Source organism: Cupressus sempervirens, chromosome 8, assembly GCF_028749045.1.
Source record: "Cupressus sempervirens isolate cs-2001-9-10 chromosome 8, ASM2874904v1, whole genome shotgun sequence".
In the NCBI taxonomy this organism is placed as follows: Eukaryota; Viridiplantae; Streptophyta; class Pinopsida; order Cupressales; family Cupressaceae; genus Cupressus; species Cupressus sempervirens.
The window spans coordinates 452584106-452611417 of NC_143125.1; the positions used below are offsets into that span (position 1 = coordinate 452584106).

General features: G+C 36.2%; 2 protein-coding genes across 5 annotated transcripts in view; one reads left to right on the forward strand and one right to left on the reverse strand.

Moving 5' to 3' along the window:
• TPR9 (Tetratricopeptide repeat (TPR)-like superfamily protein) overlaps window positions 1-27312 on the reverse strand; it is a 213803-nt gene that overhangs the window by 120901 nt on the left and 65590 nt on the right. The window lies entirely within an intron of this gene.
• LOC149543171 (uncharacterized) lies at window positions 13632-15342 on the forward strand. The gene is made up of 4 exons (XM_089796534.1): window positions 13632-13971; window positions 14087-14239; window positions 14388-14788; window positions 14926-15342. The coding sequence occupies exons 1-4, from the start codon at window positions 13758-13760 to the stop codon at window positions 15340-15342; spliced, it is 1185 nt and encodes a 394-aa protein (XP_089652660.1). The 5' UTR covers window positions 13632-13757.

The window sequence follows — 27312 nt, forward strand, 5'->3', positions numbered from 1 at the left end:
CTTGGGAGCACTACCCCCAAAACCTTGTACTAAAATTTGGGGGGAAACCACGCTGAATAAACTAGGGAAAAATAAACCTCTAAGTCTGGTTAGGCCCCACATTACAACATAAGGGGCATCATCAACCCACCTAAAATATCTACATCCAGTATTCCCCTACAATACCAAATCTACATTAATTCCTAGTACTTACTATAATGATTACAATTTATTATTTTTAAATATAAAGTATATTAGCATTAACAATCTTTTTTCTATGTCAACAACATCAAATTTGGCACCAAGGATTAGTCTTTGTGTGCGAGATATACTACATTTGTTACATGAATATTATAATAAACCCTATGTCTTTCTTTTAATATTAGAAGACAGTAAACTCCTTTCTAAATAATGGTTATCACACAAAGACTTCACCTTTTTAAATGTCTGAAGTATACTTCTTATAAACAGATTTTAAACAATTAATCTAATTCTTCTCATCTCCATAAATCTAGACAAAAATCATATAAAAATCGACAGAACACTAATCTAATCCTTATATGAGAAGGGAGAGGATAGAATTAGATATAGCATATACAAGATGATATAATCAGTATAAATTACAATGAAAGGAAAACATCAATCACTGAGCATCATTGAAGTAAAACCAATTTCTAAGGCTTCCAAGCAAAACTTAGAATCATAGACAATAAAGTATTTTAAGTCTACTTCTATAATGGCCTGACTCTGTTACTATGCAAGCAACATAGCTTAAAATCAATAATCCTTGAAAGTTTGCAACTACAAATGCACTGTTACCATCACCATATAGGCTCAAAATCTTAATCAATTGCAAGAATTCACATGCATCATAGGCATAAATTTTAGAAAAGAAAGTAAAATGTCTTTCTAAGATATACCAGTTTACTAAAAATAGCAATCACCTAAATCTTGGTTCTTGCATTCAACTATCAATATTAAAAATGACACTGAAAAGCCCTACAAACTTGCCACAAGTTACTGATTGGATAGTGTCCCATAAACACAAAATGATGGAAACTTCAGGGCACCACTGTTGTTGCAATATTTGGCTCAAAAGGAAACAAATAATGTGTAGGCCAAAATCACGGTTTAAACTTTTCTAACCATGACAAAAAATAATCCTAGTTTTAGAAGTATTAGGATTAATATTATACAAGTATCTTTATCTAGATTAAAATAACCAATAGTTAATTTATCATGTATGGGCTGGTGTTGGCCACCCAATGCCTCATTTCTTGAAAATAAGTTTGCCACTTCAATTAATGCAGCACACAACACCCAAGTAAGGCTTCCAAATCCAACAGTTATATGGGTATCTCTTATATGCAAACCATCCCTGATGAATGCTACTATGTAAGGTGCAACAAAAAAGTGTTGCTCAATGAATGGTTGTTGAACTGCATTTCTTGAAGCATCTTGCCATGTTTTTGAATAGTGTTGTTTCCCTTTCTATAAGATTTCTTCATAGGTAGCAGTAGATTGAAAAATTTGTAGAGAAAGTTGTTTATTCTTTAAATTATAGCTCACTCTATTTCAAATATTCCCTCATTGATGTAATAACCCTCAACCAGTTATATTTCAACAATTAGCTTTAACACATCTATTTCCTTATCAAATAAGAAGTTTAACATTTTGTCAAACACATGACAAGCATATCATGATACACACCCGTACTATAAAATATATATTGCCCCAAACTGAACTAATTAATGAATGACGTATTTCTAAGGAGTATTCATGTGCATCCAATTCCACTCATTTGTAAAATCTGCTACCTAAGTCACAATGCCAACTTAATGATGAACAATGTCAATGAGCAAAGATAAATTTACCAATCACTGGATAAGCACAGTAATAGACAGAAGATTTCAATTATTCATGATAACTAAAGGCAGTGTGGTGACCAATACAACATTCAATTTCAAATAATGAGGAACCTGATTTGCAATGATTCTTCCAATGACACATAGGCAGTCAGGAACATATACTACCATCAAAATCTGATCACAGACCCTCTGAAAATCCAAACGCAGTCCTGTATTAATGAAAGACAGGTCCTCTTCTTGTATCCACGGACTTCTATGCTTAATAGAGGCCCTGATAATGAAATCGCAGGCCTAGAGAAAGTCAATGCAAGCCTCAAAAGACAACAGCAAGCTCCCTAATTCCTAATACGGCCTGTTATGACTCAACCGCAGCCCCTATTATATGGAACACGAGCACTTAATAATGAAAACTGGGTAAGTATTAAGTCCAAATGCTACCACAAGTTATGAACACAGCCTGCAAATCGCTGCATAATAATTTCCCTTCCAAAAATCATGGATGCTCACAATCACACAGCCGCCAATGATATCCACTAACCAATCGATCTTCTCAGAATTTAATCATTCCTTAGGCATAGTAGGAAACAGTAAGAGTGATGGCAAATTGTTATACCTTAGCAACAATTTGCAATGCAACCTTCAAGTAATCTCCAGAATTTGAACCTACAATACTTTTGTTGTAGATCCCAAACCCTTATACTTCAGCAAGGGCACAAAAATTCAAAACTTTGGAAGTTTTAGAAAGACAACAAAAAAAATAAGTATTCAATCATATGCTTTTCTCATCAAATGGGCTCATATTTATAATTTCGAAATGGCACGAGTTTCCCAAATGAACTCCACAACACTAAAATATAATAAAGTGTCATGATAATATAATTTATTTGTTAGAAAGGTTAATCTTTCCTTGGATGTATTAATTGGGATATTCCAAAGATCCCTAAATGTAGTTTGTCCTATTGTACACATGTGGAGGACATGTCATTGTTTGTCCTTTATTCCACATGTAAGGACAACTCTTTTTTATTCCTTTATTTAGTTTATCCTCCTTAAGAGGATTGTGACACTTTGCACACACCTATTATGAATGTGGCATTCATAGAAATGAGAGTTACAAATGCAACTCCTTTCTCATCTCTATATAAGAGATGCTCCTCCTTCTTTCTTCTTCACTCTTAGCACTTGATGTTATTGTATTGAGCTATTTTGCTCCAACACTCTCTCTCTCTCTTCTCTAGGCATTTGCCTTCATTCATAATACTCACAAGGGGTTTTCTTTGCTTTCCCCTTATAAATCCTTGTCTCCATTGTTGAACCATCTTGGTGTATGCTCTTGGATTTTGCTTATCTTATGGTAACATTGTTTCACACTTAACTTACTTGGATTGTTTCTCGTTCCTTGCTCAATCTTATCATTTCTTACATGGTATCAGAGCTTGGCTATCTAATCCTTGTTTTAAGTTTTGTGTTGAAGGTTGCCATTCATTGGAGCACACCTTATTTGGAGACGTCATTGAGAGAAGAAGTTTGGTTGCAATTTTCTGCTTACTCTAACATCCTTTGTGTGCAGATTTTAGTGTATCATTTTTTTTATCATTGCTTACTAACCCTCTTTGGAAGGCTTGCCGCCAAAAGGTTTTCCCATAAAAATTTCAATTTTTTTTTTCTTATTTTGGAAGGCAAGCCGCCAAAACAAGAAATATTACTTCATATTACTCATTTCTTATAAAGTTGTGCATTTCCTTTTTTAAAAAATTATTTCTCTAATATTATTATTGTAGGGAATTCTTAAATATCCTAAGTGTTACTTTTTAATCCTTCATACAAAAGATTCGTTAAACCTCTTTATAGTTCTTTTAAAATTTAATTTATATTTTAATCATTATCTCTTTTGAAATTTAGAATCTCTTTTAAAATTTAAAAATTTATTCTAAAAATTTATCTCTTTTAAAAAGAAAATCTATGAGATTTAAAAAAAAATATTCCCATTCTTTCCCTACCTTCATTCAGTTTTTTTTTTAGTATCTGTCCTTGTTATATCTATAGATCGATTGTTATTTCTAAAAAATCTCATTCTTTTTAGTTTTTAAAAGAAACTCTAATTAGAAACCCTAATTCGATATTCTTGCATGAGATTTTTTTTTTCCTTGAACGCCTTTCAAAGACGCTAAGAACATTGTATGTAGCTGCTCTTTGTATTGTCTCGCTGATTTCCACTGCACAGTCTTATCACCAGCACCCGAAGAGAACAGCACCCGACCGGCAAAAGAAATGAAACCCATCGGAAACTAAGCTCCCGAGCTCTAATCTGACACCAAAAAAAACGGAGGAAAGCTCGAAACAAGCAAAAATACAAAATCTGCGGCGATCTGAGAGAACCCAAATAAATTTAGCACTGCAAATCGATCTAGGCTTCGCAAGAGGGTTCTCCAACCCAAAAAGGATTATTTTCAAAAAGAGTTCACCCAGTCGCTTATCACTTTCCGCTTCTATATCTACCGTGAGTAGCGGCTTCCATGATCCATACAGCGCTGTAATCTTCTCATCGGGGTTCATTGCTATATCCGCACAGCTGAGAATCCACTCCATTCTCCGTTTTACATAACGGATCCCTGCTGCACGTTTTGCTATATGATAGTAAAAACCCTTACCCTCAATATTCCCATTTTGCTTGGAACCGTGGCACCACTTCTCTCCTGAACGCCCATGCTTACCGATTCCTGAAGGTCGGTTCTGAATCCATGCAGTAGTCGCAGTGAAACGCTCCTACCTGAGTTGATGCATGTGACGCTTTTTGATACGTGTCACTTTCATTATCATTTTTCCTGCAGATACGTTTTTAACTTTGTTCCAAGTGTTGCATCTTAAACCTTTTGGGTGCTATTTTTATCAAATAGCGTTTTACGTTATCATTAGAAGCGTTTGAAATTTCGTTTCCTTCTTGCATGCAATTGTGTTGCATTCAATCATTGTTTTTATTTGGCATATCATTAGGTATCATTAATATAGGCATCCTAAATATTGAGAATTAGATTCGTTGTCCTTTTTAGGCTATTATCATCCTAATAACGCTTCTGCAGGATTCTTTTTCAGGTTTATCCTTGTACTAACGTTTTGTTGCAGAATTATTTTTTTTGTTGTTCAGTTCCATCATCACGTTTTTTATTCAAGTTAACGTATAAGTCATATTTCTATTAGGGGGGGCATTTTTATTCATAAAAATGTCAACCTTAATTCCAGAAATGAAACTTAGTTATTCTAATTATCATTCCTGGAAAACTCATATCTCATTCATTTTTCGTTTTAAACACCTCTTCGAAATAGCCACTGATCCTTCTCTTGAACTTAGTTCAGCGGCTACCCAAGACGAAAAAGATACTTGGAAATCTAAAAATGAAGAAGCTTTAGGTTTAATTGGTATTTCCATTATTCCAGATTTTTATGTGTTAATTGCTCACTGTTCTAAAGCTCATGATGCCTGGTCAATCTTGCAAACCAAGTATGACAGTGGAGATGAATACCGCAAAATACAATTGCAGGATCAACTTGAAGATCTCAGGTATGTAGATTTTAAGAGTATGGATGAATTTCTGTTAAAATTTGATTATCTTAAAAGCCAAATTATTGCCTTAGGTGTTCAATTAGAGGACATTCGTTTAATTCATCTTATTCTTAAAAAGTGTCTTCCTAGACTGTTTTAACAGTTTATAACTAATATTCATGCACAGTTTGCTATTCCTACTTTAACTTCTCAGTTAACTTATGTTATTTTTCAAACTTTATTAAGACAGGAAGAAGCTAAACTAATTCAGTTTGGTACCCTTAAATCAACTGAACATGCATTTGTGTCTCGAAATTCAAATAATAATTTTTGTTCCAATAATAATAATAACAACAAACAATATAATACTAATTCAAATAATTCCAACAATAAATTTCATGCGAAATATAACAATAATAACAATCATCATAATAACAATCGTACTACTAATAATCAAAGGAATCATTCCAATTCCAAACCTCATTGTTCTTATTGTGGCAAAGATGGTCATATTGTCAATAACTGTTTTAAAAAGCAAAATGATAAAAAACCTATGAACAACAGTAACAATAATCAAAAATCAAATCATAAAAAAGGTAACTCTACTGGTTCTAATTCTCGTCATGCTTTTACTTGTAGCTTTAATCTTTGTAGACCTTTAGAATGGATTGTTGACAGTGGTGCATCACAACATATAACTTCTCATAAAGAAATTTTTGATTCTCTACAACCTGATATTGCTAACATTCCTATTCAGTTAGCTAATAATCAGACTTGTAAAGTTGAAGGTTTAGGTGATGTAACTATTCCTAATGGTAAATTGCATGATGTATTATATGTACCTGATTTGAAAACTAATTTGCTTTCTGTTTCACAGTTATGTCAGGACTATAAAGTTGAATTCTACAAAGATACATGTTATGTCATAGATCCTCAAACTCAAAAAGTGATTGCTCATGCTAAAATGGATAATGACAATTTGTTTAAATTCCATGAATTTGCTAGTTCACGATATTCGTTACATACTTCTATTGATTTCAATATATGGCATGAAAGACTTGGCCATTTAAATTCAGATTATATTACTTTCATGCAAAAGCACAATATGGTTGATGGCTTGCCTCACATTATTCCTTCTAAGATTGCCTATACAGGTTGTATGGGTGGTAAGATGCATAGGGAGCCCTTTCCAAGTGGAAAATCATGGCGGGCAACTCATAAGTTACATCTTGTCCATAGTGACCTATTGGGCCCCATGGAGAATAACTCCATCCAAGGTTCTCGGTATGCACTTACCTTTGTTGATGATTTTTCTAGACGAACTTGGATCTATTTTTTGCATAGCAAGGATCAAGTTCTTGATATATTCATTGAATTTCAGTTATATGTTGAAAGGCAATCTGGTTTTAAACTTAAAATTCTCAGAACTAATAATGGAAAGGAATATGTGAATAATGCTTTTCACTCTTATTTGAAATCATGTGGAATTAAACACGAGCTTACTATTCCTTATACACCACAACAAAATGGTGTGGCGGAAAGAAAGCATCGGACCATTGTTGAAATGGCTAGAAGCATGTTGCATGCTAAGAATCTGCATTATAAATTTTGGGCTAAAGCCATGTTTTGTGCAACTTATATTCTTAATAGGACTCCTACCAAAGCTCTCAAGGTTATTACTCCAGAAGAGGCTTGGTCTGGTAGGAAACCTAATTTACATCATTTGCGGATTTTTGGATCTATTGCTTATGTTCATACTCCTAAACAGAAAAGGAATAAATTAGATGCTAAGTCATCTCCTTATATGTTTGTTGGTTATGATGAAAACACTAAGGGTTATCGTGTTTATGATTCCACTACTAACAAAGTTCAAGTTGCTAGAGATGTTTGTATTGCAGAAAATGGAGTCCATGACTGTTCTACTACACATGATGCAGAATTCAATGGCACTAAAATTGTGCTGGTGGAGGACCAACCTCCTTCTCTTAACCCTACTCCTCCTCTTAACCCTTCAACTCAAGTACCACCTATTATTTCTGCTCCTACAAGTCATGATATTCAAGTAGCTACTAATGATGCTTTTATTGCTAATGATTCTTCCTCTAGTGATAATTCCATTGCAACTAAACGTAAACCTAAATGGGCTCAAAACTTAATCAATGAAGGTGATGACTACATTTCTAGATTTGGTGGAATTAAACATAAAGGATTAATTATTGTAATTATGCTTTGATGACTACTATTATGAATTCTAACGATCCTAAGTCTTTTGATCAAGCTAACTCTCAACCTCATTGGCAGAAAGCCATGCAAGAGGAATATGATTCTTTAATTGCTAATCAAACTTGGGATTTAGTCAAGTTACCTCATGGCAAGAACATAGTTTCATGTAAATGGTTATGCAAAACAAAATTGAATACTAATAATGAAATTAGTAAATTTAAGGCTAGACTAGTTGCTAGAGGTTTTTCACAAATTGGAGGATTAGACTATAATGAAACTTTTGCTCCTGTTGCTAAAATGCCTACTATCAAATTAGTTCTTGCTTTAGCATCTAAAATGAATTGGCCCATTCATCAAATGGATGTTAAAAGTGTCTTCTTAATGGTGATTTACATGAAGAAATCTATATGGCTCAACCTCCTGGATTTGTTAAGAAAGGTAGTGAAAATCTGGTTTGCAAATTGAACAAATCTATTTATGGTCTTAAACAATCACCTAGAGAATGGTATTCTAAAATTAATTCTTTCTTTATTTCTCAAGGTTTTGCTAGAAGTAAGAATGATCCTAATTTGTATATTAAACATACTAACGATGATATTATCATTGTTATTGTTTATGTAGATGATCTAATTCTCACTTCTAGTTCAGACGCTTTGATTTCTGATATCAAGTTCCAACTTAAACAGAAATTTCAGATGACTGATTTAGGTATCTTACATTACTTCTTAGGTATGCAAATTTGCCAAACTCCTAAGGGTATCTTTCTTTCTCAAAGCAAGTATGCTTATGATCTTTTAGAAAAATTTAAGATGAATGACTCTAACCATGTTTCAATTCCATGTGAATTAGGAACTAAATTAATGGCTGATGTGAATACTCCTTTTGTTGATGAAACTTTGGATAGACAGTTGGTAGGAAGTTTAAATTATTTAACTCTTACTAGACCTGATATTGCTTATAGTGTTGGTTTAGTTTCTCGATTTATGTCTAAACCTCAACAAACTCATTTTAAAGTTGCTAAACGAATCTTAAGGTACATTAAAGGAACTATTAATATGGGATTATTCTATGATGCCAATTCTGAATTTATTTTACATGGCTATATTGATTCCGATCTAGGTGGAGATCCCAATGATGGGAAATCCACTTGTGGTTATTGTTTCTTTGTTGGTTCAGGTGCAATTTCTTGGAAAAGCAAAAAAGAACACTCTATTTCCCTTTGCTCAACTGAAGCTGAATACAAAGGTTGTACCAATGCAGCTAAGGAAGCTTTATGGATTAGAAGACTTCTTGACGATTTGGGTCTACCTCAACAATCACCTACCCCTATACATTATGACAATCAAAGTGCTATTGCCTTAGCAAAGAATCTAGTTTTTCATGCACGAACCAAACATATTTCACTTCAACATCAATTCATTCGAGAACAAGTTGAAGACAAGCAAATTACTCTTCTTTATTGTAAAGGAGAAGATCAAGTGGCTAATATTTTAACCAAACCACTTTCTAAAGAGAGATTTCAGTTCCATTGTAAAAATTTGGGTTTACAACCCGTTGATGTAAACTCCCCAAGTAAAGATTAAGGGGGGGTGTTAGAAAGGTTAATCTTTCTTTGGATGTATTAATTGGGATATTCCAAGGATCCCTAAATGTAGTTTGTCCTATTGTACACATGTGGAGGACATGTCATTGTTTGTCCTTTATTCCACATGTAAGGACAACTCTTTTTTATTCCTTTATTTAGTTTATCCTCCTTAAGAGGATTGTGACACTTTGCACACACCTATTATGAATGTGGCATTCATAGAAATGAGAGTTACAAATGCAACTCCTTTCTCATCTCTATATAAGAGATGCTCCTCCTTTCTTCTTCACTCTTAGCACTTGATGTTATTGTATTGAGCTATTTTGCTCCAACACTCTCTCTCTCTCTTCTCTAGGCATTTGCCTTCATTCATAATACTCACAAGGGGTTTTCTTTGATTTCCCCTTATAAATCCTTGTCTCCATTGTTGAACCATCTTGGTGTATGCTCTTGGATTTTGCTTATCTTATGGTAACATTGTTTCACACTTAACTTACTTGGATTGTTTCTCGTTCCTTGCTCAATCTTATCATTTCTTACATTATTAAATTCTTTTGGCTACCAAAAATGAACTTTTCACCATGACAAAATATTCTGACACATAATGCCACTGTTTCTTGTACCCATTATTTCAAACTTTTCAACCTGGTTCCAACGAGCTATGATACTGAGGTGACTAACATACAACACCAACAAAAATAGCAACCTCAGCATATTTAGATATATAATAATAATAATTCACCTTTCAAGTGAAAACAACTGAAGAAGCATCAAAATCGAAATTTAACAACACCAAAATGATCCTAATGAAGAAAGATGATGAATGAACCTGAGGGGTGACTTACTATAAATATTAAATACACTCCCTCCAAGATTCTTGGAGCCCAAACTAGAAGCCCAAGATAAAAATTGAGAGCATCACTTAACTCCTCTAATTCAACTGAGCTCATCGCAACCAACAACTTGACTTACTATAAATAGAAAGTCCCTCTAATGGAGCCAAAACACACCATAGGCTGCTAGAAAGCCTATAACTCTACAACTGAGACCCTCAAATCCCATTGTCAGCTCATAAGGGTCGTGATAGTGAACTGAACAAGCCAACTGCAAGAACCTGCTAAAAATGGGGACATTACAACCCTCCCTAAAATTGCTTGTCCCCAAGCTATCCCAGAGAAAAATGAGCATCATAGTCCACCCAGATCCCAAGGGTAGAACTGCTTACTATCCTTGCAGTGTACAAGCAACTCTTGTAGCATCAACACCCAAATAACTGATAACAATGATAGAATCATCTGGAAACTAACTGTAGGCACTGATGGTAGTAACAAATCATCGGAACTCAATCCAACTGAAATACCAACTTTGTCAACATCTGAGTCCCTATCAAACTGACACTCACACCCAACTGTATGATATACATGACAACAACCATAAGTACCTGAATCACTATCACCAACTCCAATCTCTAATAAACTATCCTGGGTGTGTGGATACTCTAAGTGGTCTAACTTGTAGTTGTCGATCCCATCTACAAAAGATGGTGCTAAGCCATCCCATAACAGATGGTATGAAACTGGAGCCAACCCACACTGACGTAAAACCCAATCCTCTACTTGTGGATCAAGAAAGAAGTGATGAGCACTCCTCACAATGTAATGTCGATAAAAACTCCCAATTTCTGTCAAGGGCTCATCAATATCAAACTAGGAATCAAGAGATTTCTCCCATCCGACTCTGAGCTACTGGCAACACATAATCTTGGGTAACCCTCTCAACAAACCCAACTACAAAATCCATGTTGGAAAGCATTGTAGCCAAGGTCTCTACAATATTCCCCACCAATCGTCATATAGCACAAGATCCCTAAATGAGAGTACCCTCGGTTACACTATATGAATCCTCCAACAAATTCGAGCTCTCAAGCAAATACTTCCATGAATGACTTAGTACAGTAGAAATTATGTGGAAGCTTCAACCTGCTCCCCTGCAATCCACAGTTGGTCCCTCTGAAGTCGTGCCACTACCAATTTTCCAATGCTACCAGCTGTATGAGATAAACAAATAGATTCACTTCCAACAAAATGAAGCAAATCACCATGAGAGCCCGTCTCTACTAATGCTCTCACCACCTTTGTACCTACTCCACCCATATCCTGGACTGATGTATCAGCTACATCATCACGTCTATCAACCCTAGCTGCAAAAGCAAACTCACCACCAACCACTACAACATGCAACTAAACTGGAGTTGGGGCTGGTGTGAACCGAACATGCTCCAACTCCACGATCACCTCATCCAATCGTGACTGTGAATCCTGAAGAGCCAACTAAGTACATGGAAGAGAGGCCATAGTCACCTCAAGCTTCTGTGTGAACTCTACCACCTCCTCTTTCCCTAACAATGTCTCATAATAGGTGTTATCCCACTCCAGAAGGTAATCCCTGTCAGCAACTAATTGTGAATAATTATGCTTCAAGATCCTGACAGACTCTCGAAGCACATGAATCTCTTCTAAGGAAAGACTACTATAACCATACTTATCTGGCATAGGAGCACCCCAACTAGATGCAGCCAACTTTTGATGAATAGCATCGCAATGCTCAAAAGATGAAGAGATGTCACTATGACTCACCTTCAGCTGACTAGTCACATGATGTCTATATAACCCCTGGCTCCTATACAAGCTCACTACCTCACTATCTACACTATGGTAGGAAATTGAATAAAAAATGCTCACCACATATGTTATCGTCCTTACACACATTGCAACCGAGATATAACTACTCAGTATCTCAACCAACACTTCCTCTAAATAAGTGGAAGCCCTTGTTGTATCAAACTCCTTGCATGACTCTACTTCTCCCTCAACATAAAGTCCCTATAAATCTTGATCTTGGGATCCATTCAAAACCTCCTCAGAGTCGTCACCTAATACTTGGCAAGGGATATCATACCTAGTGCATCTCATAGCATCACCAAATGGATCATCAAATGCATCCATGCTATCCGCGTCCACATCTCCTAATAAAACCTCAACTACTAACACTTGACTCTGCGTACATAACTCTATGTCATGTTGTGAATCAATCATAGTTCCAAAAATCGCCATGAAATCGCCGAAATCGCGATAAGATTCATGGCTCCCGATTTTTTTGGAATCGGAAATCGCTGGTGGCGATTTTTTCGTGTGAATCGCCTGAATCGCCAAAATCGGCGATTCATGGCAAAAATCGCCAAAATCGCCATCGTGAATCTCCAGAAATCGGCCACGGCAGCAAGGATAGAAAGTTCAATTTTTAAAAAAAAACACATGTTTTATTTGCTTTCTAAGTTGACTTTCCTCTTTGTTATAACCCTAAAGAGCCTTCTATTTGCTTAGTATGAGTAGAAGAGAGGAAGAGTGAGAGAGAAGAAGAGAAAAGAGAATCCATAGGTTTCCAACCGGCAAGAAGGAAGAGCACCAAAGAAATCAGAAGTCCATTTGGTGAGGCCATAAATTGCATTGGGAGCATTAAGGAGTCAATATCAACACTCCTCAACTCATTTGCAAGAGGTAAGTGTTGGTTTTTTTTTTGCATGTTAGTGTAGTATGCATTTTTTGTTAAATTTTTTTAGTGTTCATTTGCAAATCTTGAATGTTTTTTATTTTTAGTTTTACTAAATTGCAAACTAGGGTTTGTTGTTTTGTAGTTTTTGTTTATTAGTTGCAAACTTTGATTTTTTACATGAATTTTTTTATTGCAGCAGCCCTTTGCTTTCATTTTCCAATTTCCACAATGGGTAAAAAAGATGAATGCTGGAAATATAATGAAGAGTTTCCTGGGAGAACCAAATATCAAACAAAATGTATATTTTGCAAAGAAAAAATAAATTCGGGAGATATCTATAGATTGAAATACCACATTGCTGGCATACCTGGCCATGATGTCACAGTTTGCACTCAACAAACCGCTGAGGCAAAACGCTCTTGTTTAGTGGCATTAGAAAAAATTGAACAAGACAAGTTGACTAAGAAAATGCAACTTGAAGGGTTAAGAGGTATTGGCTCTCGTGCTCCCACATCCGCAACCGCATCTACATCAGCTTGTGCATCTGCATCAGCTTCCGCATCCGTAGGTTGTGTTGGGGAGGGTTCTTCTAGGCCTCCTTTTCATCCTAGTGCTAGTGCTCATGTGAGTGTTAGTGGTAGTCGGTCTCATACTGAGACAGAGTCCAACACCAACCTATTGCGGCCTAGAGTGCGGAAAAGCAGAATGGATAGTTACTTTGTGCCCCGCACTACTCCTGGCTCCCAACCCACGCTTGAGGGCATGGGTTTGAACAAGGAGATCCATGATGCTGCCAGAAAAGAGATTTGCAAATTCTGGTACTTTTGCAACATTCCATTTATTGCAGCCAGGTAATTGATTCCTTTTTCTTTGTTATCTTCAAAGTTAAAGTTAAAAGTAAAAGTAAAACTTTAATTATATCTACTTGTTTTATGATTTTAGTTTTTGACATCTAAATTTCTAATCAATATCATTATCTATTTGTGACAGGACTCCTTATTGGCAGAACATGATAGATGCAGTTGCCATTTGTGGTCCGGGGTTTAAAGCCCCAACTGAGGCTAAGTTGAGTGGATACCTCCTGGAGGAAATGGTTGAGGATATGAGGCATGAGCTTGAGGACAACCGAAAGGAGTGGATCGAAAAGGGTTGCACCATCATGACTGATGGTTGGACAGATAGGAGGGGAAGAACACTCCTCAATTTTCTTGTATCCTGTGGAGGTGATTGATCATTCTACTTTCCTACATACATAATTTTGAATCGTGATTGACTATTTCAAATTTTGATTTGTTGATTGCTAATAGTAATTATAATTCGTTGTTTTGTTACTTGTAGGATATACCATGTTCCTCAAATCCATTGATGCTTCTGCTCATGTAAAAAACGCCACATACTTATGTGAGGTTATTGAGGAAGTTATAGCAGAGGTGGGGGAACAACATGTGGTGCAAGTGGTGACGGATAATGCAGCAAGTTATGTTGCTGCAGGTAAACTTTTAACTTTTTAAGTTTTGAAAATAAATTTATTTGAATTTTGAACTTTTTCTAATTCTAACTTAGAATTTCTAAGTTTCCTAAGTTCTAAGTTCTAACATGTTTGAAATTTGAATTTCTAATTATCTTAAAATTGTTGTAGGCAAACTTTTGATGAAGAGGCACCCCACCATATTTTGGTCCCCTTGTGCAGCACACTGCCTTGACCTCATGTTGGAGGAAATTGGCAAACTTGAGTGGGTCAAGTCATGTGTGGAAAGGGCAAAAAACATATGTAAGTTTATTTATAATCATTCATTTGTCCTTAGCACAATGAGGAAATACACAAGAGACAAAGAGTTAGCTCGTCCAGGGATCACGAGGTTTGCCTCGAATTTCATCACCTTGCAGTCCTTGTTGACATCAAGGGATGATTTGAGGAGCATGTTTGTTGGGCGGGAGTGGATTTCATCTTCCTATGCTACGACCACTGCAAGGATAGATGTGGTGGATTGCATATTTGATGATGATGGTTTTTGGAAACCTGCTAGAGAAATACTTAAGGTAATTTTATTGCAATTTAACATTTAATATTTTACAGTTTACTATGCTAATTGTTTAATGATTTAGTTTTACCTTATATTATTGAATTATTCTATGTTTAAGTTTTGACTCAAATTTTTGTTTTACTTTATATGTAGGCCACTGAGCCTCTTGTATCTCTCCTACGAACTGCTGATGGGGAGAAGCCCTCTATGAGCTACATATATGAGGGCATGGATAGGGCCAAGGAGGCCATTAGAGCTCAGTATGCAAGAGTGCAGGAGAAGTATGCCCCTATTTGGGACATCATTGATAGGAGATGGCAGAATCAGCTCCACAGACCCATCCATGCAGCAGCTTACTTTTTGAATTCGGCATTTCGTTTCCGTCCTGACTTCAAGGCGGATGAGGAGGTTCTCACCAGATTATATACAGTGATCCAGAGGTTGAGTACTGATGAGGATAGCAGTGCTGCAATTATTGAGCTTGATAAGTTCAATAATAAAGAAGGGCCACTTTTCTCTAGCAGGGTAGCCATAAATGCTCGGGAAACAATACAGCCAGGTAAAAATTAAATAATATATTCAATGTTCATGAATCTAGATTCTAAACTTAAAGTTGATTATGTAATTTTAGAGTTAACTTGTAATTTGTAATTTGTAAATGAGACTAATTATTTTTATTTTCCCTTATTTCAGATAGATGGTGGCAAATGTTTGGGGCCACAACCCCAAAACTTCAAAAAATTGCCATTCGTATTCTGAGTCAGCCAAGCAGCGCTTCTGGATGTGAGCGCAGTTGGTCCATGTTCGAGCACATCCACTCGAAGAGGAGAAACAGGTTGACAGTGCAGAGGTTGAATGATCTTGTCTTCGTTCATTACAACCTCCGTCTTAGGATCAGACAGATTTTGGGCACTGACTCCTCTCCGATCATTCTGGAGGAGATTGATCCAGAATCAGAGTGGCTCACAGAGGTTGTAGATCCAGTCTTCACTGAGGAAGACCGTGCGTGGATTGACCAGGTGGATATAGAGGCTGAGGCAGCTAGAGCACGTTCTTCAGGCATTGGTAGACGCACACGTGCACGCACAGACACAGGCCCTAGCGACATTCGTGAGCCCATCTTATATGCGGGAGATATGGCTCGACAGTCCTCTAGGACCTACATTAGACGCCTTGCTACTAGGCAGACTGGATACTCAGAGGCTGAGGCTGAGGCTGTAGCCGAGCTTGAGGATGATGTTGAGGATGATGATGACTATGAGCCTGAGGCTTGAGCTGGAGCCTTGTTTTTATATTTTGTTTACAGATATTGATACTGAATCATTGATAGACATATGTTTCAAAGTTTCAAACTTTCATGGATCTTCATCTTAGATTCTTACATAAATTTATGATTTGATGTCTTATGGATCATCTTACATACATTCTATGATTTAAATCATTATGATCATTTGATTTCTATTTACTTCAGCTAGCCTACAATTTACATTTTAGAATCTTAGATAACATAGTTACGTATGTGATGGATTTTATGTTTCATGTTTATGTATGTTAAGTTTTAACTTCTATTTGATGATGTTATAGTGTGCTTAAGTTATATTCAATAAAGGGTGCATGAAATAAGTTTTAAATTGTTAAAATCTTTAAATTTAAAGGGTTTTTTCAGATTTGCCGATTCATCGCCGATTCATTGCCGATTCACGATTCGATTCGGCCTTTGCCGATTCCGATCCGATTCCAATTCACGTTTCTTTGGAATCAATAATGCTAGAGCATGATCCAACATTGGTTGACTCAGTTGTAACACTATGACGACTGACATATAATTTTCCAATAACAATCCCCTCTTCGAGAGTCTGAACAATCAGCGATAACTACTGCCCCAATAGCAACTGCACTATCCACAACCACGACTCTAGAATCCTCAAGCCGCTAATACTCAGTGTTGTTGTCCACCAATTGAACTAACACATCCACATGTCTCTGTGTGGAAAGTCCATCGTCAGAACTATGCATAGGACTAGTGGGTTTCGTACTGAACACATATGCATTTGCCTCCTAAATGCACACCAGAGAGAACTCAAGCCTTCTTCCCTGCATCCTCGATGTCGGCCTCCTAAGAGCAGAAATCATATACCTCATTGCCCTATCAACCTTCTCTGGATCCAACAAGCTCACCCTCAACCTCTACTGATGAAGCTTAAGCTTTTCCATACTCTCTCTCAAGGCATTTATTCTCTCTATTCTTCACACTACTCCATCAGCTCAAAGAACTGTTAATCCTCCTGTGTCTGCCCATGGCTAGAAAAAGCTAGAGTGTTGGTCACACCCAAAACACCAGCAGATCTGAAATAAAAATAATTTTCTTACTCCAAATGACAGGAAACCGGTCTGATACCACTATAATAACCCTCACCCAGTTATATTTCAACAATTAGCTTTAACACATCTATTTCCTTATCAAATAAGAAGTTTGGCATTTTGTCAAACACTTGGTAAGCATATCATGATACCCACCCATACTACAAAATATATCTATATAAATTGCCCCAAACTGAATTAATTAATGAGTTACGTATTTCTAAGTAGTTTTCATGTGCATCCAATTCCACTCATTTTTAAAATCTGCTAGCCAAGTTATAATGCCAACTTAATGATGGGCAATAACAGTGAGCGAAGATTAATATACCAATCACTGGATCAGCACAGTAACAGACAACAAATCTCAATTATCAATGATAACTAAAGCCAGCTTGGTGACCAATACAACATTCGATTTCAAATAATGAAGAACCTGATTTGCAATGATTCTTCCAATGTCACGTAGGCAGTCAGGAACATATATACTACCATCCAAATCTGATCACAGGCCCTCTGAAAGTCCAAATGCAGGCCTGTATTAATAAAACGCAGGTCCTCTTCTTGCATCCGTGGTCTTCTATGGTCAACAAAGGTCCTGATCATTAAATTGCAAGCCTAGAGGAGGTCAGTGCAGGCCTCAAAAGACAACAGCAGGCTCCCTAATTCCCAACGCTGCTTGTTATAACTCAACTGCAGCCCCTATTAGATGAAACGCACACGCTTAATAATGAGCACTGGGTAAGTATTAAGTCCAAATGCTGCCACAGGTTATGAACACAGCCTGCCAATCGCTGCATAATAATTTCCCTTCCAAAAATTGTGGATGCTCAAATCATACAGCCATCAATGATCTCCACTAACCAGTCGATCTTCTCAGAATTTAATCACTCCTTAGGCACAGCAGGAAACAATAAGAGTGATGAAAAATTGTTATACCTCAACAACAATTTGTAATGCAACCTTCAGGTTATCTTCAGAAATTAAATCTATAATACTTCTACTATAGATCCCAAACCCTTATACTTCAACAAGGGCACAAAAATTAAGACCTTTAGAAGTTGATAAGTAGGAGATAATTTCCACAGCAAGTCAAATTGTGATATTGCTATCAGGATTTAACTGTGTGATTTTTGAGTCAAACTCATTGACCCATATTTCATGAGTAGTGATTCAACATGAATCCATCTCTCATGGGAATAAATGGAACACTTAGCACTCATTGGATCTAGGTGATGCTCACAGGGGTGAAGCACCGAGACTTCCCGGGAGGTCACCCATCCCAGTACTACTCCAGCCTGAGTGTGCTTAACTACAGAGTTTCCTCTATGGTTAAACCCAAAGCTTGCAACCCTATTTGCAAAACCTTCACCAAGTGTTGTGCCTTATGAACCATTCATTAGAAAGCCCCTTAAACTCATCAATTGATAAGTAGGAGATAATTTCCACAGCAAGTCAAATTGTGATATTGGTATCAAGATTTAACTGTGTGATTTTTGAGTCAAACTCATTGACCCATATTTCATGAGTAGTGATTCAACATGAATCCATCTCTCATGAGAATAAATGGAACACTTAGCACTCATTGGATCTAGGTGATGTTCACAGGGGTGAAGCACCGGGACTTCTCAGGAGGTCACCCATCCCAGTACTACCCCAGCCTGAGCGTGCTTAACTACAGAGTTTCCTCTGTGGTTAAACCCGAAGCTTGCAACCCCATTTGCAAGCTTTCTAATGAATGGTTCATAAGGCACAACACTTGGTGAAGGTTTTGCAAATGGGGTTGCAAGCTTTGGGTTTAACCACAAAGGAAACTCTGTAGTTAAGCGCGCTCAGGCTAGAGTAGTACTAGGATGGGTGACCTCCCGGGAAGTCTCGGTGCTTCACCCCTGTGAGCATCACCTAGATCCAATGAGTGCTAAGTGTTCCATTTATTCTCATGAGAGATGGATTCATGTTGAATCACTACTCATGAAATATGGGTCAATGAGTTTGACTCAAAAATCACACAATTAAATCCTGATAGCAATATCACAACCTTTAGAAGTGTTACAAAGACAACAAAATAAAGTAATATTCAATCAGATGCTTCTCTCAGCAAATGGGCTCATATTTATAATCTCCGAATAGCACAAATTTCCTTAATGAACTCCACAACTTTAAAATATAAGAAAGTGCTATTATAATATGATTTAATAATTGTTTTTGGCTCCCAAAAATAACCTTTTCCACCATAACATAATATGCTGACACATAAGGCCACTATTTCTTGTGCACATGATTTAAAACTTTTCAACCCGGTTCCAATGAGCTATGATACTTAGGTGACCAACATACAACACCAACAAAACCGGAAACCTTGATATTAAAAGAAGAAAGCTTGAGTCATGTCAGCATACTTGGATTATGATTTGGATTTCATTTTTTCTCTTGAAGGGTTCTAGAAAGCTTTAGCTTTCAGCAGGCAAGAGGACAAAAACCCTCAAACTTGGGTGCAATGGACGAAAACCCATTGTCTACTAGAGATATCACATGGATATCTCACTTGTGCTTTAAATCTTCATTCATATTATCCAATCCAACTATATGTTTTTGTGTTCATGATTAGATTTGGTTATTGTACTGATGAGGATTGAAATGGAACAACACTTCTAAGATTTTATATTTATTTGAGTATTTCTTGTATTTATGTTGTGCAAATCTGAAATCTATTGCATAAACTTATTAACTTAATATTTATGAAATATATTTAAAAATTTTGGGGCAAATATCCAGTTTGGTGATATTACAGAATGGTGACAATAATCACCAATTTGAAGACTTTTAATCTCCCCTCAGCTAGGCTCTTCTAACTGCTTATTTTCCTCTAAAAATTATTTTCCAATGTGTACACTCTTAACCTTTAGATGAAGACAATTGATAAGCAATCTTCAATTGATATCTCAAAACCTAAGAAAGCCGATACAACAAAGAAGCTACACTTCAACTCCCAAAAGGCTATGAAATCGGAGAAACCCTCATCTCTATTCTCCAATGCTCTATGAATTCATGAAATGAGTTTGTCAAATGCCATAAAAGAATGGAATGCTTTGTGGGAAAGTATTTATAATTCATCTTTAGGGTTTGATTTCTCATAAAAACATATTAATAACAATAAAAATGTTATTTCATTTAGACTTAGGGAAAACATCTAATATTTCAGTAAGATTTGCATTTATAATTAATTCCTCAAACGGCCCCCTTCTTATCATAACTTGATCCTCAATTATGAAGTTATAACTTTACAATAAGCTCTTTTAATAAATTGATATCTATTTGGCCTCTTAAGTATTAACAGCTCTCCAACCACTTACTGTTTCACTTTGTCATATGAACCGGGTCTCAACAATGTTGATCCCCATGTGACCAAGTGATCTACTAAAAATAGAAAGGGCCCTTGAACAACCCAAGACTTACTATAAATAAAAAGCATGAAGAACAAGGCCATGAAACCCACGAAAATGCCAAAACTACAACAACTGAGCTTTGGAGAAGGTGAATAACTTATCTATCGAATAGGTCTCTACACTCTACCCAAACCCATTAGCCTATGAGGGCTACTAATTGGCTAATACTGCTAAACTGGTGTCTCTAGTTAGGAGGGGACATCACAGTCTCCCCTCCCCGAAATTGCTTTTCCTCAAGCAATCTCAACTCTAGATGTTGCAATATATCTTCACTCTCCCAAGTAGCATCCTCTACTAGTGAATCCTTCCACTCAATCAGATATTTCCCGATGACACATCTCTATAATTGTCGCTTTTTGACATCCCAAATGGCCTCGGTTACTAAAATCAATTTCCCTTCATCATCTAGAGGTTGTAGAACTCTACAAGGAACAACGTGATGTCTTAACTCCTTGAGGCATGATACATGAAAAACATTATGGATTTTGTTGTCTACCAGTAGCTCTAACTCATAATCCACCTCACCTAATCAACTAAGAACCCTGAAAGGACCATAGTAACGTGGCTTGAGATTCTCTACACCACTCTCCTAGGAGTGGATTGGCGATAACGCTGTAGCATCATATACACCATATCTACTACCTCAAAAGAAAGCTCCACTCTCTTTTGATTTTTATATTGTTTTTGTTGGTTTTGTTCCTTCAAAATATTCTCCTTGAGGGCTTTAATAACATTTGAGTTCTCGTGCAAAAGATTCAGAATACTAAGTGTTCTATTGTCACTAAGCAGTAAATCAAGAAAGATAGGTGCCTCAATTCCATTAAATGCCATGAATGGTGTAATCTGAATCAACATATGGTTAGTAGTGTTACAACAATACTCACAAAGATAAATCCATTTCACCCAAGCCTTTTGTTGTCCAACTATATAATTCTTGAGGTGCCTTCCACCCATTTGTTTACAATCTACGCTCAACCATCAGCCTATGGGTGGTAACTAGTGCTCAAAGTAAGTTTGATCCCAAAAAGTCTAAACAATTCCTACCAAAAGTGACTCATGAACAGACTATCCTTGTCACTGACAATACTCTAAGGTAAGTAATGTAGCTTGAACACCTCAGGAAAGAACTATACAACCCGTGCAGCTATAGATGTAGTTGTGGTCAAAAAGAAGTGGTCATACTTAGTGAGTTGGATGACAACAACATATATGCAATCTCTACCTTGGGCCTTTAGAAAGCTTGTAATGATACCCATGGATAACAATTCCCATTTCCTATCAAAAATGGGAAGTTGTTGAAGTAGCTCTACAAGATTAGTGAGCTCTTGTTTATTCTATTACAAACAGAGCATTCCCTCACATACCAAAGAACATCTAACTTAAGGCCTTTCTAAGTGAAATGTTTCCATACCTATTTTTAAGTTTTAAAGTACCCAAGATGTCCTTCCATGGGACATCACAAAAGGTCCTCAACACTCTACACTTCATCTCTAATCCTTGGGCCAAGAAAATTCTTCCATTATAAATGATGAGATCATTTATAACTGAATACCTGCTATCCTAAACTGAACCCTAAGGTTTGCTTGAAGCTCAAGTGTCTTTGGAATATTTTGCCAAAATCATGTCTCCAATCCTCTAAAATGTCCACCATGGAGTTCAATTGCGATCTTCTAGTTAACACATCAACATCTTACTAACCATTTTTTGTTGGCAATCATTGAGATCTCGCTGCCCTAGGAAATGTCTCATGCTATTATGGTCAGTTATAATGCTGAATTTTCTGCTAACAAGGTATTGCCTAAACTTGGCCAAAGCATGCATGATGGCCAACATTTCTTTGCCATAAACATTAAAAACCATCTCAGGTCCTCTCAGCCTCCTGCTTTCAAAAGCAATGGGATCTTATCCTACATAAGCGCTACACCAATTCCCTCACCCAAGGCATCAAACTATAGCTCAAAAGGCTTATTGAAACTAGGGAGAGGGAGAACTGGACAAGTAGTCATCAATTGTTTGAATTTCTCAAATACTCTAATATCTTAGGAGTCCAAACAAATGCCCCTTTCTTCATCAAATCGGTAAGTGGTATAGTGGTGTTGTGTGTCGTAAATATCCATTGACAAATCTTTGGTAGAAGCCATACAAACCTTAAAAACCATAGAGCTGAGTTGGTTCACAGGAGTAAGCCACTCTATGATAGAGTAGATCTTATCAAGATCCATCCGCACACCCTCTGCACTGATAATGTGACCCAAATACAACAATTTTGCCATACCTAAATCACATTTGGATTCCTTGGCATACATCTATTCCCTACCAAGAATCTCTAACACTATATCCAAGTGGCCAAGATGCTCCTCCCATAATTTGTTCTATACTAGGATATCATCAAAGAATAAAAGTACAAATTTCCTCAGGTAAGGTTTAAAAACTTTGTATATTGTAGCCTAAAACGTAGCAAAAGCATTGGTTAGCCTAAAAAGAATAACCACGAACTCAAAATTACTACAATGGAACCTAAATGTATTCTTTTTTATGTCCTACTCTCTAACTGAGATCTAGTGATAATCTAATCTCAGATCCATCTTTGAAAAGAAGCAAGCACTATGAAGCTCATTAATCAGCTCATTTACCCAAGGGTGGGATACTTGTTCTTAATTGTTCTCTTTTTTAAAATTAGTCAATGCGCATCTAAAGGGTACCATCTTTTTTCTTCACAAGCATAACCAAAGAGGCAAAAGGAGATTCGATTGGCCTAATGTGTCCCATAGCAAGCATCTCTTTAATTGTCTTTTTCAAGTTCATCTTTAAGCTTCTTTGGGTGCCTATATGGAGTGATCATCACAAGCTCGGCACCCTTCTCCTACTATTATGTGCTCAATCCATCTATCAAGAGGTCTACTAAGTGAAATGTCACCGAGAATCTTCCCATGTTTAATCCTCAACTCCTATTTATCTAGGTGATAATCAAGCTTTTGTTGTCCCTCATATGATGGCATCAACATACACACGGTTGCCCACTCCACCATGTCGTGACGTATGAGTCTTTCCATCCTCCTAAATGATATCATCCTGAAACTATTGTTTTTAATGCCCTTTAACCCATGAGACTTCCCATCCATCTTAAATCTCATCTCCATCTCATGAAGGTTGAGAGTAAACTCCCCAATGTCATAAAGCCAACTCATTCCCAAGATCACATCAATGTTGCCCATATTTACAACATATAAATCTGCCTTGAATTCATAATTATTTACATGCAATGTGAGTTTAGGAATTATCTTGTTGCACTTAAGCATATAACCATCTTCTACTCTCACCCTTATACTTGCAAACTCCTCAATTTGAATCCCATGCCTCTTAACCAGTCTAACATCAATGAAATTAGGTGTGGCACCTTCTTTTGAGGTTTTCACACCATCACTCCATTGCAAATGGGGACCCCCTCTTTTTGCTTTAGCGACAGTAATAATCGACATAGTGCTCTTATATAATGTCCCCTTTTTAGCTAGTGTTAGAGAATGATTCGTTAGCCTATTATTTTATCCCTCGTAGGCTAAATATTATGGATAGGGGGACTTCTATGGCAAAGGCTCGGTTATGAGAGGGTCTTGTCTTCTCCATAATTCAATATGGTTCAGTTTGGTCTTTGTTTGACTCAAATTGGAATTTATTCGTGCTCAATTTCATGTACTTACTATTTATGGTAAGTCTGGTAATGATTCAAAGGTAGCCTTTCCATTTTTGGAAAGTGCATTTGATCACAAGGGGAAATAATAGGTGACTCTTATTTCAAACAGCATATTTAAAGGATAATTATTTTGGGATGTTTATTAATTTAGTGGCCAATTATTATTAAAATATTAAATGGCTTATTATAAAGCTATAGTTTGAGTTTAAAATTTCACTTAAGTAGAGGGTTGAGTAATCATTGGAAGGGGTCATTTATTCAATTAACTCATGGAAGCTTAAGCCAAGGTATTTATTAAAGTATTGGAGTATGAATTATTAAAGAGAAAAAAAAGTATATGTATTTATCCCACATTGGCTGGAAAAGTATGAGTTCTCCCACAAAAGTTATAAAAGGCTTACATGAGTTCTTTTTCATTATGTTACTTGTGCTTTATGAATTTGTGATGAATATTGGAGTGAAGAGTTTCAGAATTTGAAGGCTGGAAGAATCGGAAATTTTTCTAAGTTGTCACGCTTTGAATTGGTTGAAATACACCAGTGAATTGTGTTTGTGATATTCTTATTCAGAGACAATAATTTTGCTACAGTTATCAATTTGACGAAGAATTTCATGCAGCGATTTGAAGAAGTATTTGGAATTTTGGTGCAGAAAAATCTATATTTAAAATCTCTGCAAACTTGCAAAGGCTGGATGGCTTAATACCAACAGATTGCAGCAATTGTCTATAGGCTGCATTGAACCCCACGACAGCCTGCCATTAATCATTGGATCAGTTTTTCTAGCAGAAGCATTGATAATTGCAGGGATAGTGATTTCATGTTTCAAGGCATGTGTTGTTTTTGAGTGCCAATTTCCAACAATTCTGAACCTCAAAATTAATCTCAGGTCAGTAGAGGAAATTCCATCATTATGGGATATCAAGTGTGCATGTTGGCATAGGGATATCAAGTGTGCATGTTGGCATACACAAATGCACATTTTACATGTAGAGATCATATGTATGCATTCAAATGATCAAAAAGAATTGCATCAGTATTCCAATTCTTTGCCTGGATTTCTTAATAAACATTTGCTAGAATTTATACTTCATTTGAAACCATTCCAAGCAAGCAAAAACAATCTGAAAACAAAAGACAGTGAGATAGAGCTTGCATTCAAAGTGTTTGACAAAATGTCAAACATCTGAAAAGTAAAGCAATTTGGTGATTGTCAAAGTTAGGACCAGCAGGAATTCTTAATCTTAGGTGGTTTTAGTTGGCAATATTCTCAAGTGACCAAATCCAAGAATGAGTTTGAGTGATTCTAACTTGCTAGAAAGTAATGTCAGCCTGGGGTGCGAGCAAGTGTTGAGCTAAGTCTGTCAAGAATATAGAATTGAAATCAAGGTATTTGCGATGAAATGAGTTAAAACCTTTATAAAATCCTTTCTCTAGCTCCAATTCGACCTTAGATAGCCAGGATAGGTTGTGGGGGGTTAGAGTGTTGAAAACGTGTTGAATCCTCAAATTTTGTTGAGTCTAAAAGTTTTTGATGTGATGAGTTTTGCATCTCTCAAACAATTTGTGTTGAAGAATTGATTTCTTTTTTTGTTTTTGAGATTTTGCAATTTTTTATACAACAATCCAGCAGCAAAATAGATGATGTTGCAATAATAATTAAATAAAAGATATTGCAATAATAATTTCAAGTCAAATATTTGGATGTTAAATAGGGAATATATAGCTGAAAATTCCAGATTTTAATATCAACTTAGATACTGAATATTTTCACAAAATACCAACAACCCAATTGATAAAATATCCCCTACTATCTAAATCAACAATACTCAAAAAAAATTAGAAATTATAAACAATGAACTTATAGGTAAGATAGGCCTTGAAACCCTCTCAAATGAAGACTAGCAGCAGCAAATTAATTCTTCAACCAACAAATGCAACTACAAATATGGAAAACATTGCTCCCAAAATGCAGGAAGAAAATAACACCTAGCAACAAACATAAATGGGTGCTCAACCAAATCCAAATTAACCAGCACACAATTTGATATAACAATTCCCGTGAAACCCTTGACAAATTCCAGAACAACCTCCAGCAACAAGAAAAATTGAAATTCTCCTTAGCAACAGTAATACAATAGAAGAAATGACAAATTGTATATCTCAGCACAATTTACCAAGCAATCTCGGAATAATTCTCAGAATCGAATCTACAATACTTTAGTTGTAGATCCCAAACCCTTATACTTCAGCAAGGGCACAGAAAATCATAACTCCAGAAATATCACAAAGACGACAAGAGCAAAATAAGATAATCAAACAATCGGATGTCTTTTCCTTCACAATGAACTCATATTTATAATCCCTTGTTGACAAAAGTATCCCAAAAGAACTCAACTTTATAAACTACAAAAGTTTCCCAAAAGAACTCAGCTCTTGAAACTTTCCAACACAACTCTTTTAATAACATTTAATACTTGGCTTAGGCATATAATTAATTAAATAAATTACCCCTCCCAAAGATGACTCAACCCTCAACTTAAGTGAAATTATTATTACAAGGTAATTGGTAAATACTTGCTTATTAATAACAAAGATCGAAAGGTCAATTTATACAAAAGGAAGAGACGATGTTTCCTTAGGAAACGATCGTAAAGAATAGAAACATTCTATTCCAGAGAAAGCAAAAAACGAAAGCAAACTAAAGCTAAAGATATTTACAAGATAACCATTAACTAATAATAGACGTCTTATCTATTATTGTAATACCCTCCCTTAATGGTTAATCTATCTAACACACCAAGCTGTCCTCTGAATTTCACAAACTTATCAGGACCAAGAGGCTTGGTGAGAATGTCTGCAGTCTGATCTGAGGTAGGAACATACTGCAGATCTATAGTCCCGTCTTCAACCAGCTGTCGTATGTAATGACAATGAACATCCACATGCTTGGTTCGTTCATGGAAGACTGGATTCCGTGCTAACTTGATAACGCCTTCGTTATCAACAAACAGAGTAGTCGGTCCTGCTGGTGACATCTGCATAT

Coding starts and splice junctions, on each gene's coding strand:
- LOC149543171 (XM_089796534.1), top strand. CDS start 13,758: ATGATAGATGCAGTTGCCATTTGTGGTCCGGGGTTTAAAGCCCCAACT. Junction 13,972..14,086: donor TTTTCTTGTATCCTGTGGAG/GTGATTGATCAT, acceptor TGTTACTTGTAG/GATATACCATGTTCCTCAAA. Junction 14,789..14,925: donor CTGCTAGAGAAATACTTAAG/GTAATTTTATTG, acceptor CTTTATATGTAG/GCCACTGAGCCTCTTGTATC.